Source organism: Sander lucioperca, chromosome 11, assembly GCF_008315115.2.
Source record: "Sander lucioperca isolate FBNREF2018 chromosome 11, SLUC_FBN_1.2, whole genome shotgun sequence".
Classification (NCBI taxonomy): domain Eukaryota; kingdom Metazoa; phylum Chordata; class Actinopteri; order Perciformes; family Percidae; genus Sander; species Sander lucioperca.
Window position 1 is genome coordinate 25,637,393 of NC_050183.1, and position 18,539 is coordinate 25,655,931.

An 18,539-nucleotide genomic window follows, 5' to 3' on the forward strand; every position below is an offset into this window, starting at 1 on the left:
TAAATTATAACCAGGCCATGTTGGGGGCCTTAAAATAAAGAAGCAGTGGGGGTGTTGCTGCTGTGGGTAATCATCTACTTTAAATCTTTAAAGAGGCTAGAAGTCAGAAGTTTTACAGGTCTGATACAGCAACCCTAACAGCGGTGTATGCTGCTGTATAATTACTTCCATAAACTTTCACCACAGATGTTAAGAACAATTGGAGAGGTGGAGTCAGGAAAAAAAAACTAGCTTGCCCCCCCTTAGACCAGAAAAATTTAATCTGTTATCTTTTATCGTGGGTTTTTGGTGTAGTACCTGAACGCAGTACCTGGCTTTTTCTATGGCAGAGATTCATGCAGATATGTACCTTAATGCAGTCTTGTGCCGCCCCTACGGTGGGTTTAAAAGTGATGAAGGCAAGGAGGATCTGTGTGCATCTGTGTGTGTTAATGTGATGTCTGCATTTGTGTTCGTGGCAGTCTGAGATGAGACTTTTTTTTATAGCATTTGTGTTGTTGCAACTCTTAAAGCACAGTGTTTGGTCAGGACTGATGGTGCTCCTTTATGCACTGCAGACACAACAGCATTGTCTCCATGGATGCAAACCGGATATTAACCCTCAGAGCCATCACCCCTCCCCAGACTTGCACACCCACATCACCACTTATATCCAGAAGCCCTTGTTGTCAATCTCTCTTGATTTTCTCTCCCTCTCCCTCTCACTATGTTAAGCCAAGTGAAACATGGAAATGTACCTCTGCTGACTACTCCTCTTTTATGAGGCCAGAAAAGGGAGTTTAAAAACAAGCTGAGACGTAGGCAGTAAGTGAGTTTGGGACCAAAACATGTTACCCTGTCAGAAGTTTGTTCTGTGTTGTCCAGTACAGAACTTAGAATGTAAACTGCTAATTCAATAGAAATCAGTAGAACAATCTTGACTTCCTGCCAGTCTCACCTAACCATTCTGGCTAATAGTAAGGACATATGTTTCTAGCCCAGTGTTTTGTACATGCAAGACCTTATTTAATAACACATTTTATGAGTACAATCCCTTTTACCATGTACAAAAACAATTGCATAACAATGCTGACTTTGGACACTGTGCTACTACTAAAGGTTTTATTAAGCCTTGGCCTCGGTGTACAAACAAGTGCTCACTAACTTCACAGTTTCAAGGGGACAAGCATTTCATATTTGCCATGCAATTAGATACCATTGGCTTTGTGTTGCTTGAACCTGTTCTGTCATTTGCAACAAAAATGGCAGAGCTTCTACTCTCATTTGCATTTTCCTCACAAAACTCTCTGCCAGGCCTGGGTGGGCTCAAAAGCCCTGTTTTCCCCTGAAAGGAGGCCCAGTTCCAGTGCAGTGTGCAGGGGGCTGCAGTACACCTCCTCCCACTGCTCCCTCCCCACAGACTGGACCAGCAGAGCCAGAGCCCGATTGGCTCTGTGCCTTAGGCTGTGTGATTCTCTGCAGCAGGGTAATGTCACCCTGGCTCACCATCACGGCTCATTCTGTACTTTTATTCTCCTCTGAGCCTTTAAACGGTTCATTAGCCTTTAACAAGACTGCAGAGCCTGCTCCAAACTCTGCTTTTAACCCCTCTTGCTCTGGCTGACTTTCTCACCATAGTAGTATCTGCCTGAGTTCTAGCCATGTTTCTTATCACTGTTTATATTCCTCGTTGACTCCCTAGTGTCAGTTCCAGAGTTGAGATCCAGTTGGTTAGTAGTGTTTGTGATTCTGAGCACTGCAAAAGATGTCGAACAGCAGTGGGATAAATGGTGGGGGGTTGGTTTGGACTGAAGCCTTCCTCATGGACACCCACCCTGAATGGAGAACATTGATGCTTCTCTATCCTGCTACTCCCCCCTACTCGCTGTCCCTCTTTCCCTGGATTGTCATTCCCTGAATGGGCCTTTCAGGACTTCAGGCTAGCAGCCTGAGATACAAAACCTTCCTCTGCAAGATAAAGGGACGGAGCCCTGGGCCTTCTGAAGGCGCTAGTCAGCTAGTCACAACCAGCCAGGCTCATCACACTTAAACTTTGAACACACAACAGAGACCTTTTAACTATCAGGGAACAAACAGGACGGTTTACTGTCTCTGGGAAAACATACATTCCATCATTTCTGTAGCCTATCTCTTTTTGTTTGTAGTGTCCAAAAACATGTACTATTTCCTTTCCCATAGAGCCTGGTTTTTAGTTGATTTAGGAGTTACAAGACTTTATACTGCTTTGAAATCTGATGGCTTGTACTGTATATGGGCTGTTGTCAAGCTTGTTACAGTGCCTCTAGGGGTCTAAGCTCGAATATTGTCCATTGCCCTGTTCTCGAGCACTGCTCTAGTACCTTTCTGAAAAATGTCTGATTGGTATAATTGTAATTGTATAAATCTTACAACTAAGCCTGAACAAACTTCACAAAGAGAAAGCAAAATACTTTTCCTTTAAAAAAAAAAAAAAAATTATTATTAATTTTTTCGCGGAGCTGTCTTTCTACTACTGCAATTTTTTTTAAATTTTAAACCTTTTTAAAAAACTTCTGCCTTTCCTATCCCCAAGCACATTTAGTATGCACACCAACTACAGTTAATCTTGTGAATCAACTACAAACTGATAGCTGGTTAGAATTACTCTCTCGCAATCTTAACCTCGATCTCTGTTTGTAGGGTGTACCCCAGCTCCCTTGTGCCAAAGCCCTCTACAACTACGATGGCAAGGAACCGGGAGACCTCAAGTTCAGCAAGGGTGACGTTATCATCCTGCGCCGGCAAGTGGACGAGAACTGGTACCACGGGGAGATGGGTGGAGTCCATGGCTTCTTCCCCACCAACTTTGTCCAGGTCATCAAGCCGCTGCCACAACCACCACCTCAGTGCAAAGCTCTCTATGACTTTGAGCTCAAAGACAAGGAGGCAGACAAGGACTGCCTGCCCTTCTCCAAGGTAGCACAGTAGCACTGCAACACCCACCGTTCTGCCACATGGTCGCTGTAGTAAAACAAAAATACCTCTCATTACAGTGACACTCTGTCTTCTAAGCATTCATTTTCTTAAGTTATGTGTGCGTTAGAATGTAAGCGCTGTTAACTGAAACGCCTGGAGAAATGATTTAGATTTTGAGCTTCTTGATTAACAACTGTAATTAGGCTGGATAGAATGACTGACTGCCACATAGGGCAAGGCACGGCTTAACTACAGTAATTGAGTGGTTATATCTGTACAGCAGTTTGGGTCATACATGTTTTTGCATTCTGTCATCAGCTGTTTATACGCCACATCATGAGCAAAAACAGAAACAAGCTTACTAAGTAGTTTTCCAAACAGAATGTCAAACCTTAGACTCCAGGGTTTTTACTCTTGGGCATGTCCCCTTTTAATGAAACATCATCACAATCTCATTATTTCTGTTCAGGGTTTGGTCCTCGAGGATGAGAAACACTCTTAGTTAGCAGCATCCTTAATTAGGTTCTACCTCATGCAGCGCCCCTCTGTGTCTTGAATTACAGGATGATATCCTGACTGTGATCCGCAGAGTGGATGAAAACTGGGCAGAGGGAATGCTGGGAGATAAAATTGGAATTTTCCCCATCTCATATGTTGAGGTAAGAAAATTAACTAGATTCCTTTAATGTCAAAATGTCAAAAATCATTGGTGGGATAAGTCCTACATGAAGATCAGCAAAGTGCCGAGATCCTTTGAACTTAGACTTCTTTCCATATGCATCTTGTAAATTTGTCTATGATACTTCTCATCCTTTTGAAATAGTCATATGTTTCATAGAATCACTAAACACGTCTTTGAAGATTTAGACAGTCAGTCTCTCCCGCTCTGAGCTCCACAGGTCTCACTTAAAAGCTTTAGGAATAATCCAGACAGAATTAAATAAATTGTTGTCCTTTTAAAGATGATTTTATTTTTCACTTGGCAGTGTGCGTTCTATTGTTATGAATATTATAAACAAAATATAATATATATCAAATATCAAAACCTGTTTTGCACAATGGAAGAATCTCAGAATAAAGTTAAATAAGGTACATGATTGAAGCATTGCAGAAGGGTTTTGAGGTTAGTCTGTGGAAAAGGATTTTTTTTCCCAAGCTGTGACAATTTTCTTTATTCCTTTCATGTGTATTCTATCCTTTTTATATTCATATTTTTATACACTGAGTGAGGTCTTTTGCAGAAACAGAATGCAGACTATGTCTGAAGCTAAAGCAGTAGCAGAATAGAATATTTTGTTCTCCTCTGACGAGATAGTATGCAGTCATGCTCAGGGTTTCGTTAACAAATGCAGTGGCATCACAAACATATAGAGCATCCCAAAATGTTTGTTTGGTTGTGCACAACCAGTGAATATCTAGGTCATAGAGTTTTCATTGCCTTAGGAGCTTTTGTTTCCTTTCAGTTTATATACAATAATCTACAGTTGCTGTTAGAGGTGGCCTTCAATTTAATAAGGTTATGGTTCCCCACCTGGTATTTTGTTCTTAATCCCTCTTATCTGACTTAATGTGCTGACATGTCAGTGATGAACCTGTGCAGACTGTCTCTTGGATTGGAGTGAAATGCTTGGCTTTCATGTCCTAAGTAGAGGGAGCTGCTTGGGGCAACGTGTGACAGCAAGTGAGAGAACCCTCTAATTAACTGAAACCTTTTTAGTGTCCTCCTTTGATTTTTACCTAAGCGTTGCACATTACGGTGCCTGAAAGGGTCACAAAGCCTGCAGTTTGAGAGCTGCCTCAGAAGATTCAGCTCCCTCACACTATAATGACCTGATAGAGCATTCTGCTGCTCACCATCTCCACGGACTAGATAAAGATGGAGGTCTTCCATGACAACTATATTATAGAGAGTGACAGTTTTCATGATCACATTAATGCTCCTAACTACATCATGCCTTCCCCTCTGTTATTTTCACCTTACTACTCTGTCTTCATTGCCCCTGCCTCTCTTCCCTTCTCACAGTTCAACTCGGCAGCTCGTCAGCTTATAGAGTTGGACAAGCCGTCAGACTCCAGTGGAGACTCTGGTGAGGGGGCCTCCTCGGGGCCCCAGAGCAATGGTGCCCAGCGTGCAGGGGAGAAGAAGAACAGCAAAAAGCGACATTCCTTCACCTCTCTCACCATGTCCCACAAACCCATGCTAGCTCCTCCCCCCCAGCGCCACTCCATGGAAATCAGTGGGCCTGTCCTCATCAGCTCCAGCAACCCCACAGCAGCTGCCCGAATTGGAGAGATCAGCGGGGGGCTTTCCTGCAGCGCACCTTCACAGGTAGGATACTCCACAGGACGGGAGGGGGTAAAGGAGAGCGGCTGCTGCATTGCAGGTCCCTTCCTAGATGTTGTACCAATGTGTTGACTGAAAACAGAAGAGTGCAGTATGACAAATAAGCTCCTTTTAAGATAAGATAAGATAGAACTACATTTATCCCGACAAAATTGTTGTGCAGCTGTTGCAGTACAAAGTAGGAAAGAGTGCAAATACAAAATACCAAATGTTTAGCTGTTTAAAGGATGTCTTTGTCCTAAGTTTTTTTCTTCTCATAATTACATAGCAGTACATAGAAGAATGTGGCACTTAAAAACAAAATGGAGAAATCTGCAACACTTGCAACATTAATATGTACCATAATTTACACTTGGTGTTATTCTTTAATCCAATGTCCTGAATCAGAGGACTCTCTCAACCAGCTGATTTGTCGATATCATGTCGAGTTGCATTTAAATGCAAAACTGAAAAAAGAAAAGACAAAAAAAGACAAAATCATGCAGCTGGAAAGCCGAGTTCAGCTTCAGCTCTTTTTGTTTTTACAAGATGTTTGTTGCTGTTCAAAGGCTCCGCTCTCCTTCTGTCAGCTATTAGGCTGACTTCCCTTTTCCCCATCATACCAAACAGGCCATTGCTCCATCCAACCGTTTGAAATCATGGATGCGTGACTCCACTCGTCCGCAAAAACGACTCCAGCTCAGCCCTCAAGGTTTCCACACCAATCCTGACATGACAGGAACTCGCAGCTGCTTTATGGTTGCAAGCCGCTGGAGATTGGCTTTGACTTGGTGCTAGACTGTAAGAACAACAGGCAAGCAGATTTACAAGTGTCCTGCTGTTTATCTTAGTCTGAGGCTCTCTATGACTTTAACTCAAATATACAACAAACAAAAATGCCAAGTTAACATATGGAATTCATCAAATAGGGGTTACCCATTATATGGTGATTTAGAACCATTAAACAGTAATGAATTCATGTTCACCATTTGTTAAGGATTCTATAAGTGTTACCACACGTTTGAGGAACAAGCATAAAGTCTAATCAGGTGAAGGTAATTTGTCTCAGGATTTCAATATTGTTATCTTGTTCTTAATATTTTAAATGTCTACTGGCATGTTCATACAATAGCTGGCTTTTTTTGTTTTCAAGGGGCAGTGGTTTGTCAATATTCAGAGACAGATTACTCATTATACACCAGCATCGGCAATGTTGTCACACTTGGTGGTTCTGGGAGCTTGTAGATATCTCGGTTTTTCACGTTAATTTCTGCCTAATTGTTTGTTTTTCTGGGAAATGTCCTTTCTGTGTTGTCTGGTTACTGCAGACGTTCCGAAATGCTATGTTCCAAAACTCCCTATTAAGCTCAATCATTAATCTTTTATCTACAGTGTATGTGTTTATGTGCTTCTTGGTGAAAGGGAGATGAGAGTGCTTGTCTACAGTAAAGTGGATCTTGCGGATGTTCTGTTTTTTGGGGGTTTTATTTATTCAAAACCTTTATGTTGATATTATTCATGTATAATCAAATACTTCTGTCCATGCAGAAGGTGCAATCCGATTTTTAATGACTCCAGACCTTTCCCATTAATCATTATCAGGATACTTTTAGAATAAAATACATTACGCATACATGCGCCTTTGAACTGATCCTCCCTAGTGGCAACTGGGCCAACAGTATATTTGATTCACACATCACTGTGTTTAATAAAAACATAACAGAGACACTCCAGGCACTGCATGCACAGCCTCTTTTCTCTCTACTCTCCCCCTTTACTAATAGAGCTTTATTAAGGTTTTACAGGTTACAATTTATAAATTAGACATGCAGTAAGCTACATTTCACAACCATCAAAATATAAACAATACAACAATTACAAAATTTAACTAATGAAACAAGATGTGCAAATAAAGCTTTGTAAGGTGTGTCCAGTGCAGAGTCGTTCATAAAGTGCTGTAATTCACAGGGTCAAAGTGTTCCAAGGAAGAAGCTGTTTTGTGTCCAGAGTTCTTCTTTTCCTTAGCTTAGTGAGCACTTGTTTGCACACGTCATCGCTATATATAACAGTCTGTTGAATAACCATACAGCTTCTTGTTTTCCACAATTTGAAGCATACAATACATATGATTATTTGTATCAGTTCCTTGTGTTTCTCTGGTAGAGTCTCATCGATAATACAGTACATTACAGATTTATACGAAAGATCAAAATTTACACCATACACTTTTAACTTGTTCCAGACTTCTTTTGCTCTGTAGCAGTCCATTAAGAGATGCTGTTGTGTCTCATCTTCGTCGCAGTAAATCATTGGACATTTTTTTGTTGTTACATAGCAACTCCAAGACACAACAGCTCTGACAGCAAGTTTACGGACATCAGCCATCTCACGTCACAAATGCTGGAACTGGGTTCCTTCGTTGTGTGTTAGGTGTTTATAATTTATATACCCACCATATTTATAATCATTAATTTTAAAAAAATCTTTTACTCGGGAGGCCATTCCAGTCAATTTGAAGTTTTTCATATTCATACATAAAATCACCATAAATCAGGTTATATTCTGGACCTTGTCTGGCTCTCCCTCTCCTTTACCTCTACTCATCTTCTCTTCTTCTAGCACACAGACAAAAAACAACAAAGGTAAGCCCAGTTGCCTAGGGGGCTGAGTAATCCATCTTGGAAATGAATGTGCCTCTGATCTACCAATGTACTAGACAAGGAAGAATTGTCAAAGAATGAAAACAGGCTGCTGTTGATGGCATTTCTCCTCAATTCTAAAGGAAATTCACTTATTTAAATTAGCATAGCATACTTTATACTTTACTGTTAATTATTTGTTTGCAGGCAGCATTTCACCAACAGTGTCACCTCTGAGCAGCACACTGTTACATTTGGCTTTCCTTTGGCACACCCAGTGCACAATAGATAAGGAAGCAGTGAAGATTGAATCTGAGGTTGGTCTGCTTTCTGAAAGGTTCACCTTAAGAGGCGGCTCTGTCTAGAGCAGTCATGCATGGAGAGAGACCAGAGGCTGCAGGGAGATAGTGTGTGTCCAACAGTATGGCCTTGTTACTAGGACACCACCATGACTCACGTGGATGACTGGTTGCAGAAAGCACCCCTCTTCATATGCCCAATGAAATGTCTTGCTGGGTGGTCACCTGGTTTCCATTGGCCAATTAGATCATCAGACCACCATTGTGGTTATGTCTAAGTCACCAGGATACAATTCCACATGTGTGCATCACTGTTCTGTGAGAGTGATTACATACAATGTAACAGGAGAGGGGGAGAATGTTTTTTTTTTTTTGTTTTTTATGAAATTGTGGTGCGTTTTGCTCTTAAAATACTGTGGGTCATGTTTCCATATAATGATGTATGATTCCAATGTTTTTTTACTTCCTATGTGAAATCTGATGAATGGCATTACATGACATTACTGACTGATTACACGCATGCACTGCTGATCTAAGCACATTTCTATTATTCATGTGTGAGTAGAGCTTGTCGTTAACGTTGTATTCATTATGGTATATTTTATGGTCCACATTTCCCTTTTGTTGACAGGTACACATTTGCACAACTGGACTAATCGTGACCCCACCCCCTAGTAGTCCAGTTACCACAGCAACGGTCTTCACATTTCCCTCGGAGACGAGCTACACTTCCATCACTGTGGTAGGTGACATCCTTTGCAGGTCTTATCAGTCTTACAAACACCAGGCCAGAGCAACAACTAAACAGTTCAACATTATTGGAGTAAATTATTCAAAGTTAGTATGTGGCTATTTCTGGAGTATTAAACAGATTAAATATATATATATATATATATATATATATATATATATATATATATATATATATATATATATATATATATATAGCATGTTACTACGGCTCAAACCGCAGGAAATACATTCATATTTATATCAAGTTTTTTTCTGCAGACAGTTAAGACTATTTTCACATTAATTTGATTAGACAGTTGAATCATTGTGTGTATGTGTCATTCTGAGACATTGTTTGTATCCATTAGATAGACTTGCTATTTTAATCCAACACTTAAACAAATGTGTGGCATAAATATAAGGGCTGAACATGTTCACAATAAATGGTATAGAAGTATACAATATAACATTCTCTGTAAACAATGGCTTGAATTAATCAATGCAAATAGTAATATCACCTTCAAAACATTTTCTTTCCTCTGAGAAGATGAGTTTGTTTTGATGAGAAGAGCTGCCTCGTAGCACTCCCCATCAGCTGCTAACAAGCAACATAGTTCAGGTTGTGAAACTGTTAATCTGGATTCTTTGCAGAATAAGATACAGTAGCTTTATTATGTTACAATTTGTCAACAAACTTCATAAAGCTAGCGACATGGAGGAACCTTCTTGAGCAAAAAATTAACTTCACATGTTTTCTGCTGAGGGAAAACAATCAGTACTAAAAATGTCAAGAAATCCCTTCATCCCACACGAAACAGCAAGCACACTTCCTGTCTGTCTATGTGTATGCTCTGGCATGTGGAGTTTCTGAATGAGTAGGAATGTGTTCACAAAAGGTTGAGCTCTCCGCTTCACTTGGGAACCCTACATGATGTTTTTGTACAGATGATTTCTCTAGCCTGCAGGCAACCTAATTATCTCAGCTCAAGCGTCAGCAGTAAACCGAAATGCACATCGACACTCACCCATACACAAATACCACAGGGCTGTCTGAGTGCCTCACTCCTCCACCATTGTGTCATGGAAGCAATTACTCTGCTGCTCAGTGCTGGCAAAGTTGAGCTTGGAAAGACTTGTCTTGCTCCTAGGTATAGGAGTTTATTCTGACACACTTCTCTCATTTGGGCTTTTAGTTTTTCACAATTTCTAAACGTGTGTATAGTGTAATGTTGTTTTCACGTGCTTCATTTTGACACAGCTGAGGCCCGTTTCAGAAAGCAGGTTTAGTAAAAACTCTGAGTTTGTTAACCCTGAGATGAGGGAAACTCTGGGTTTTCTGTTTCAGAAAGAGAGGTAAATCAAACCTGAGAAAGAGAGGTAACTTAACCTCAGAGTCAGTTACTATGGTAACTGAGTCTGTGAACCTAACCTGGTCGGGAGCAGGTTTTCTTCTGTCTCCTCCCTCTGACACAGCGCTCTTTCATTTCCTCATTCATTCATTCAGTCTGTATCAGGCGCATTTTAGACCAGTTTGTTATCTTCATGAATATTAACTGTGTTAGGCAGACTATAAAACCTTTTTTTTTTCCCATCAACATGGCATTTCCTTTTGTCGACGATCCCGTTGATGAAGAAGCTGTATCACTTCTTAGGGAGTTAAACATATGTCTGGAGATGATATTGAGGCCCGACTACAGATATACTCTCATTTGAGCGCTATCATTTTTCTTCCCTATCAATTATGTAGCCTACATAACCTTATCCGTCCTCATATCACTAACGTCACCCATCATGGACATGCTCTTACATCCCAGCAGATTCTTTGTGTCGCATGATGTTTTTTTTGCAGACGGCAGTTTTCTTTACAACACTGGTGATGCGGAGCATATTAGTAAAGCCACTGTATGCAGAGCGCCGACAGAAAGGTGTGCCTCGCTCTGAAACGTTTTTTAGATGTTTTTGTAGTGTTCCCGGGACACAAACCAGTGAGAGCCATTAAAGAGGAGTTCCACAGTATTGCAGGTGAATGATGTAAAACCCTTTTGAAATAAATTATTAGAAATTATAATTCTGTTAATGACATGGTGCTGCAACCTCAGAATGGGATTAGTAATTGGCTACTTTTTTGCCCGCAGGATTGCAACTATGAAATAGATTATAGGTTCAATACCATTTCACCAGTTTTCACCAGTAATAATATACTTGTGATTAAATATAAAATGAATACACTTTATTGGAACTTAAGCATTGACTCGAGCAGCAATGTTCTCCCACGCCAATTCTCGCTCTTTTGCAGCAGCAGCCGTGTTGCTTTTTTACAAAATATATGTTCAAACTCGCTGTATTTGCGCATGAGTAGTTCCAGTTCCAGAGGGGTAAAGTACGGCCCCCGTTTTTTTTTTTTTTTTTTTTAGTTGTTGCCATGGTGAATCGTAGTATCATGGCTCCATTCATGCTGCCTTTTTATAGTGGTGGTTTCACACACTTAACTCTGAGTGAACCTACTCTGAGTTGATTGAACCAACTCAAATCAGCTGTTCTGGAACCCGAAAACTCAAGAGTTTCCCATCTCAGGGTAAATCAACTCAGTTCAGGGTTAGATTCCGAGGTTGGTGACTTACTTTTTAATTGTGTAATCCAGTAGCACACAAAAGATACAAGCATTGTTCTAGGTCTCTTCTTACAGCATGCTGCGATCATCAGCCTCTAGTTAAAAGGGTTGACTTTGACGTTACAGACGCTCAACAAGGGAAAACAAGTCAAGATGAATCCACTCATGCTTGGTTTGAGGGTTGTTCTGAAGTGTGTCAACTGACAGGGGACAGGGCTATCGTGTCTGCCAAACTAGACTCTCCCTGAGTATCGGCAAACCGGAGGGAATATCCAAGATGACAGATGATCTCTCATTCTCTTTCCCCTCTTTGTTCATCATAAACAAGCTGGTTTCTCCACTTACGCAACACACTCTCTGTTTTTTTTAGACTCATGTTACTTGTTTTTGTCTTTCTGCGCCGTACTGAAAGGAAATAAATGATGAATTGTAATTAAATGTTGATACTATCCAACTACTAATATGATATTCTGTTCTTCTTTTACAAGGATGCTCTCCCACCACCCCCACCTCCTCCCCCACAGTCCTCCGTTGATGGAGCAGCATATTCATTGGCTGCCGGACAGAGACCCTCCCCCAGCATAAGCGACCAAAGTGGGAGACAAAGACCCACAGTGTGAGTTATAAAAACAGTCCCACACAAAAATATGCAGTCTTCTTAAATGTGCAGTGAAATGTCAGAAGCAGTTTATGCACCGATGGCCAAGGGCCTTAATGGAAATGTTCGGTCCAGAAGGGGAAAGCTTCGCCTGTCTATGACCCACCCCCCCACCCCCCAGCTGTCAGTGTGAGGCTGCAAAGTGTGTGCATGTGCGTAGGTGACAGGGTCAAAACCTGTGGGTGACAGTCTCCAGGGTCTCATTGGAGAATCCCCTCTGTCACCCCTGACCTTTGACCCTCCCACCTTTACCCTCATTACTCCTTCAAGGCACCATACACCTGCTAAGAATTAGATCCACCCATGCCTGCTTCTTTGCCGTCATCTGTGTCTGCCTGTGCATGCATGTCAGATTCTGATTTGACTGGCATTTATGTTCCCTTCCCCTGACAACACTGAAATCAGATGGAAAACATCCCAGCTGAGACCCCTATCTTCTTGGCTGTTTGACCCGCAAATTGTTTTATCCTCCAGTGCTGATTTTCTCTGGGTCAGAGGGCACAGTCTCTGCTGGAGGGTCTCAGAGTAGATGATGACAGATGTACAACTAGAAAGCGACATAAATCCGGAAGAGATGGCATGCTGTACAAAGTGTTGAACCGCTTTTATTTCCATACGGGAGAAGATTATCCATGCTAGCGCCATGTTGGAGTTTGTGAGTTTGTAATTTGTGTTTGTAAAAATCGTTTTTCTACTGTTTGTTCTGGATCTAGCTATGTGGCTATGTTCCCCTATACTCCCCGTAAGGAGGATGAGCTGGAACTAAGGAAGGGAGAGATGTTTCTGGTGCTGGAACGCTGTCAGGATGGCTGGTTCAAGGGCACCTCAATGCACACAGGCAAGATTGGAGTCTTCCCTGGGAACTACATGAGCCCAGTCAGCAGGTCAGTCATGTAAAACATGCACACATACACATGCCTGGTTTTACATCCATTTGTCTGTCATGCATGCATCGGTTTGTTATTTTTTAGATAACTTATTAACTATCGGGCTCTACACGATGGAGCCATTTTAGTTTTATTTCTATTTAGTAAATTCTACTTTGTTGTAGTTACATTGTTCTTTTTTGTTGTTCAATGCTGTTATTGTGAAGCACTTTATAAAGAAAAATGCTATGTAAATACCACCGTACTTTATTTTACATCTTTTTGACCAAAGAAACATTCCAACTTTGCAAATGAATCCCATTAGGCATAGCTTTTGGTTGCTATGCAAATTCATTGTAAAGTGTTACTACGTAATTTATTTTCTTGATTTCAGTGTCTGTCAGTGGGTTATGTTATATAGATATGTGTGATCGTCACTGTTTCAAGTTGTACAACAGTTTCAGAAGAATAATAGAAAACCTATTGATTCAAACTAACAATAATTAGAAGCTGTTCTAATTACACATTAGAAGAGTTACCTCATATTTTTTGACATGAAAAAACACAATTTATGAGGTATAAAAACATCCTGTCGGTCAAAATGCCCTCCTGTTGCCTCAGGCTGCTAGGTCTTACCCATCTTTATGCCCTTTCCCTTTCAGGACAGCCTCAGGGAGCAGCCAGCCCAAAGTGCCCATGAGTCTGTGCACTCAGGCTGGTAGAGGGGTCACCATCGTCAGCCCCTCTTCTGCAGCCCTTGGAGCCATTGTTCCAGGTCCTGATTTTAACAAAGCCATCGCCGTGTGCTCCAGCGCTGTACCTGCAAACTCCCAACCTGCAGCTGTGGTAACAGCAGCCCAGACAGCCACAGGTCAACAGCCAAAAATCCCTCTGCATGTCAGCTCCCAGATGACTGTGAATCAGGCTCGCAATGCGGTCAGGACAGGTACATTTACCAGGAGAAAAATGTATTCCGGATGTTGGCTTGTTGTATATAAGGGGTTTTAAATGTGTAATATTGTTTTATATCCCATTTGCAGCTGCGTGCCACAGTCAGGACCGGCCCACAGCAGCTGTGACACCCATCCAGTCTGCAACACCTGTGGCCTATCTCCCACACCTTACAGTGTGCCCGCAGCCTTCCTCCAATCCTGCTCAATGCTGTTCCCGGGCTGGAGTGGCAATGGGCTGTGCCGCTGCGTCTCTAACCCCACCCAATGTTAGTGCTGCATCTTTGGAGGGTGATGCTTTGAGACCTGTAGCTGTCTTCACAGTCCCCGGCTCTGGGAACAGCTCTGCTCTCAATTCCACATCTAACAGCGCAGCTCTCGCTTGCCGACTGGACAAGGACGTCAAGGTTGGATATGTCTAAATATTTCAGTGCTTCCATTTGCTTAATTAACATGATCTGTATCTAATTATCCATTTTGCTGCTATTTGCACTAGATGTGTGCATGTTTAATTATAGTAAGAGAGACTTCTGACTTGTCTTCAGATCTAGCATATTTGACTAACTTGTGGTTGGGATTGTCTGAGATTTCTGATGAGATCTGATAGAATGCTAATCACACTGATACGATTCACCAGTAGTAATCAACAGGGATGTTATTATATTATTATTGTTTCCGTCTTTTGCAACAGACAGTGGCTGTTTTTTTTCCTCACTTCCAACCTTTAGTTCAAAACCTCTGTGCTAAAAATAGGAATTTCTCAGTGGCAAAGAGACAGCGAGTTCCAGGCACTAGATTATACCTGTCTGCGGCTTGCGAAAATGACTTATGCCTCAGGAGTTGTTGTTCTCTAACAAACAAGTTATGCTGTTGCGGTTGTTGCTGCAGAGAGAAAAGAAAGGTCTTCTGAAGATGTTGTCCAATAAGAAGAAGTCTCGTCCTTCACCACCCTCCTCTCCTACCCTGGAGGCGGAACAAGCTGCTGCAGGAGAGGTACTACATGGCGCTGTGGGCCCTGACACCTCCCCTCCCTCCGGCTCTGTCAGCTGCCTCGAGCCCGAAACTGCTGCTGCTGCCTTTTCCTCCTCCTCAGCGCCGGAGTCCTCCCATCGGAAGAGCAGTCCCCTTGATGGATGTGCACCTATTGCTCCTCCTCCTCGCCAGCCATGCTCCTCTCTCTTATCTCAACAACACGATGCACGGCCCATCATATGTGAGAGGTACATTGATCTAAATCTTCTGCTACAAAGCGTTGTTTGTGATTGTCCTGCTTTGTCCTTTTTAAAGAAAGTGTAACACTATATTACAAGCGTCGTGACTTTGTCATTGTTGCAGTGTATATCAGTCACTGACTGTGCCTCTGGCTGTCCTCCCCCAGGTACAGAGTGGTGGTATCATATCCTCCCCAGAGCGAGGCTGAGCTGGAACTTAAGGAGGGCGACATTGTGTTTGTTCACAGGAAGAGGGAGGACGGCTGGTTCAAAGGCACACTGCAGCGGAACGGCAGGACCGGATTGTTCCCCGGCAGCTTTGTAGACAGCATCTAATACACACGTTATGGTGAACCATGGTCAACACCACCACCATGACCAAGCAGACCGCTGCTCGCCTCGCTACAGTGTGTCAACATGCTAACCAAACGTGTCATCGCTTGAAAGGTTGCTAGCACAGGCCCATCATATGGACATTTTAACTCCTTAGAGCCCACCGTGGCTCTGGCCACTGGAAAATACCCCGCTAGTGGCACATGAGAGAGAGCTGCGGTGAAGAACAGAATACACAGTGGACAGAGTTAGAGGAGAGCACACTACTCATGAACGTTTCCTTTTTGTTGGTTATTTATATCTTTGTAACATTTCAGCTGTTAAATGTGTGCCTTGTACTGTTCCTCACTTTATTGTACATAAGGACACAAAGAAGATAAGTCCTAAAACAACCAGTATGAGCTGTTGATATAGATATGTTACACATTTAACTTATTTCATAGATTGGCCTTTTTGTAGTGCAACACATTAAGGGGTTAGGCTGGCACATGCCGTATGCTACATTTTCCAACATCAGTTACACTTTTCTCCCTCTGACTGCTGTTTTACCATGATATCAAACTGTCAGCAGATAGGAGTAGGTATATCAGATGCACCAGACCAGAACAAATGAGCATTGTCATCATCAATTGTGCTGTAGGTAGGAAAAAGGATACTTCCCCAGCTCTAAAGGCATTACCTAAACCTGAGGATCATAAGAGATCTGCCGTATTGCACATTCGAGCTACAATTCACAGCCATGTGAACATTGCACATCACAAAATATTTCTGTGGGCCATTCACAGGCCTCCAGTTTGTTTTCCCTGGTGTGGCTGAGGCTGAAGTGCTAAGGACTCCGTTACCTGCAGTGATCAAATATTTGCATGTGATGAGCAAAGCCTCCCATAAGAGACAAAATGGTGTTACTTGTGTTGCAGGACAGTTTGGTTATGCCTTTTCAATATGTGGAAACCACACTCCAATATAGACTTGCAGTCAAACATTGCTTACTTTGTACCTTCTTTGTATTTACTGACCAGAGTAGCTTCTCTCCTAACCCCTTTGGCAATAGCCAAACCCAGACGTAGCTCTACATTATAAGAGCAATGTAACATTTCAGTAACAGTGCACAACAGGTTATTTTCAGTGTATATTTATGTTTGTTACAAATTCCACAGAGGCTGACACCTGCTGCTCTTAAGGAGTCTGTCATTAAACTAACCTGGACACACAGTAAGGCACACAGGAAACACTCACCCTTCAGCAGGGTCTCAAGTTTTTGTACACTATGACTCATTCCTAATGTGACTTGTGGCAAAAAAAAAACCCACAGCTAGCTAAAGCACAGAATGTTTGCCTAAAGGAACATATTGTATCACTCCACAGGAAGAGATGTGTAGTATAATTCTGTTGAATCTCGAAAGATAAGGTTTTATTGAAATCAATCACTTTGACCCCTTTGATTTATTATTTTTTATTTTGTGGTTGGGTTTTGTTGTACATTACGTCTATACAAAGTTTTTAATGTTAAATATTGTATTGACTGGAATGACTGTAAGATGTATATGTGATTGGAGTGGATTTGGTCGTAGTGTTGGTGCTTGTTGAACATAAAACAAAAAGAATGGGCAGTTTTAGAGGGGGGGGGGGGGGGAAATAACACCAGATCAAATATCTCAACATGTAATTCCTCTTTTCCTAACGTATTCTCTAAAAGAATGAAATTCTTCAAAGTAAAGGTATTATTAGGTAACATAGACTGAGGCCTCCTGCCTCAGTGGACCCCACAATATGTAATGTAATGTGACTTACACATCTGATCTTCAGCCAGTCTTATGAGGTCTGAGGATTTAAACACTTTAAAGTTGAGGCAATCACTGAATCGTGCCAAATTTGGCTTTGAAAATGAATTTACTGATTGAATTAGACCCATAGTTTGTGTTTTTTTGTAGTCTTTTGTTGTTAATTGAGGGGGACCACTGTGTAACTGACTGCTGGAATATGTTGTACTTTGTTTGAAATTTGGAGTGTATGAAAAAGGATGGTACAAATCACTGTTAGGGCCTTTTTGTCTTTCTGAATTGAATCTGATGTTGCATTGTTGTCTTGGCAATCACCACACCAACCTCAGGCTATATGCTAAACTGTTCCTCTGAGTGTCTTTCCATTTTCACTGGTAAGCCTTTAATATACACGTCAGACTTACTCCAACACAGATGTACACATGTATGCACTATCATGACATATCTAATCGTACTGACTTTTCATTATTATTGTTCATGCATAGGCTGCACAGTTCTCAAAAACATGAAGCATTTCTTACAACAGTTAACGAACTATATTTTCATTTATTGGAACACATGGCAACATAAGTTTGCTTGATTCAACTTAACAGATTTTCCTCATGCCAAGGTGACCTACTTGATTCTTTTTTTGTCTTTAGTTAGTCTGTTGTATGTCTGAAAATGGTGAAACTGAAATCAACCTATTTGGCACAAATCTATTATGTGAAAAGCATTCTGAAGTATTTGAGGGAATAGCACATTTTGTTAAAATCTCTAACAATAAAAGCTAATGGTTTCCATAATTTCCTCTGGCTAAGTCATTGTTTCATTATAACAGTAATGTTGTGTTCTGTTTTCTCTAGTTGCCTTGTTATGTTGGCCACCTGCAGCCAGGGCAGGAGTATGATCAAAGACATAGACCACAGTTGACAGGACTGACTGAGTACTCACGTCCTCACCTTTCCCCTTTGTCCCAACACAAAGCTTAGACAGCCTAAGATTTGACCGAACGTATACACACACATATGATAAATTACCAGCAAAAAGACAGTTGTTTCTAATTAAATGTGATTGGGGTAAGTCACGGCACATGTGGTCATTAATGTCTCCAGGAATAAAAGGTTATGGGCAGTAGAGAAGCTTCTACTGTGCCATACAGCAGAGCAGTGTTGCAACGAGAGGTGAGCCTCTCCAGCGTGTTCAGCTGGGAAACACTGACA

At 41.6% G+C, this 18,539-nt stretch overlaps 1 protein-coding gene across 2 annotated transcripts in view; it reads left to right on the forward strand.

Annotated features, from left to right (window-relative positions):
- Positions 1 to 18,122, forward strand: part of sh3rf1 (SH3 domain containing ring finger 1) — a 34,127-nt gene extending 16,005 nt beyond the window's left edge. Inside the window, exons 3-13 of one of the 2 annotated variants that reach the window (XR_004898794.1) lie at positions 2,659 to 2,934; positions 3,498 to 3,593; positions 4,958 to 5,263; positions 8,827 to 8,937; positions 12,027 to 12,154; positions 12,910 to 13,080; positions 13,725 to 14,008; positions 14,103 to 14,419; positions 14,901 to 15,232; positions 15,391 to 17,128; positions 17,202 to 18,122. Coding sequence is in view for 1 of the 2 variants with exons in the window: in XM_036007259.1 (XP_035863152.1) it covers positions 2,659 to 2,934; positions 3,498 to 3,593; positions 4,958 to 5,263; positions 8,827 to 8,937; positions 12,027 to 12,154; positions 12,910 to 13,080; positions 13,725 to 14,008; positions 14,103 to 14,419; positions 14,901 to 15,232; positions 15,391 to 15,559 (2,190 nt within the window). In the remaining variant the exon portion in view is untranslated. Of the gene's footprint in view, positions 1 to 2,658; positions 2,935 to 3,497; positions 3,594 to 4,957; positions 5,264 to 8,826; positions 8,938 to 12,026; positions 12,155 to 12,909; positions 13,081 to 13,724; positions 14,009 to 14,102; positions 14,420 to 14,900; positions 15,233 to 15,390 lie in introns of both variants that reach the window. The other variant, XM_036007259.1, reaches the window with a different exon arrangement.
- Positions 18,123 to 18,539: the final 417 nt, after the last annotated feature.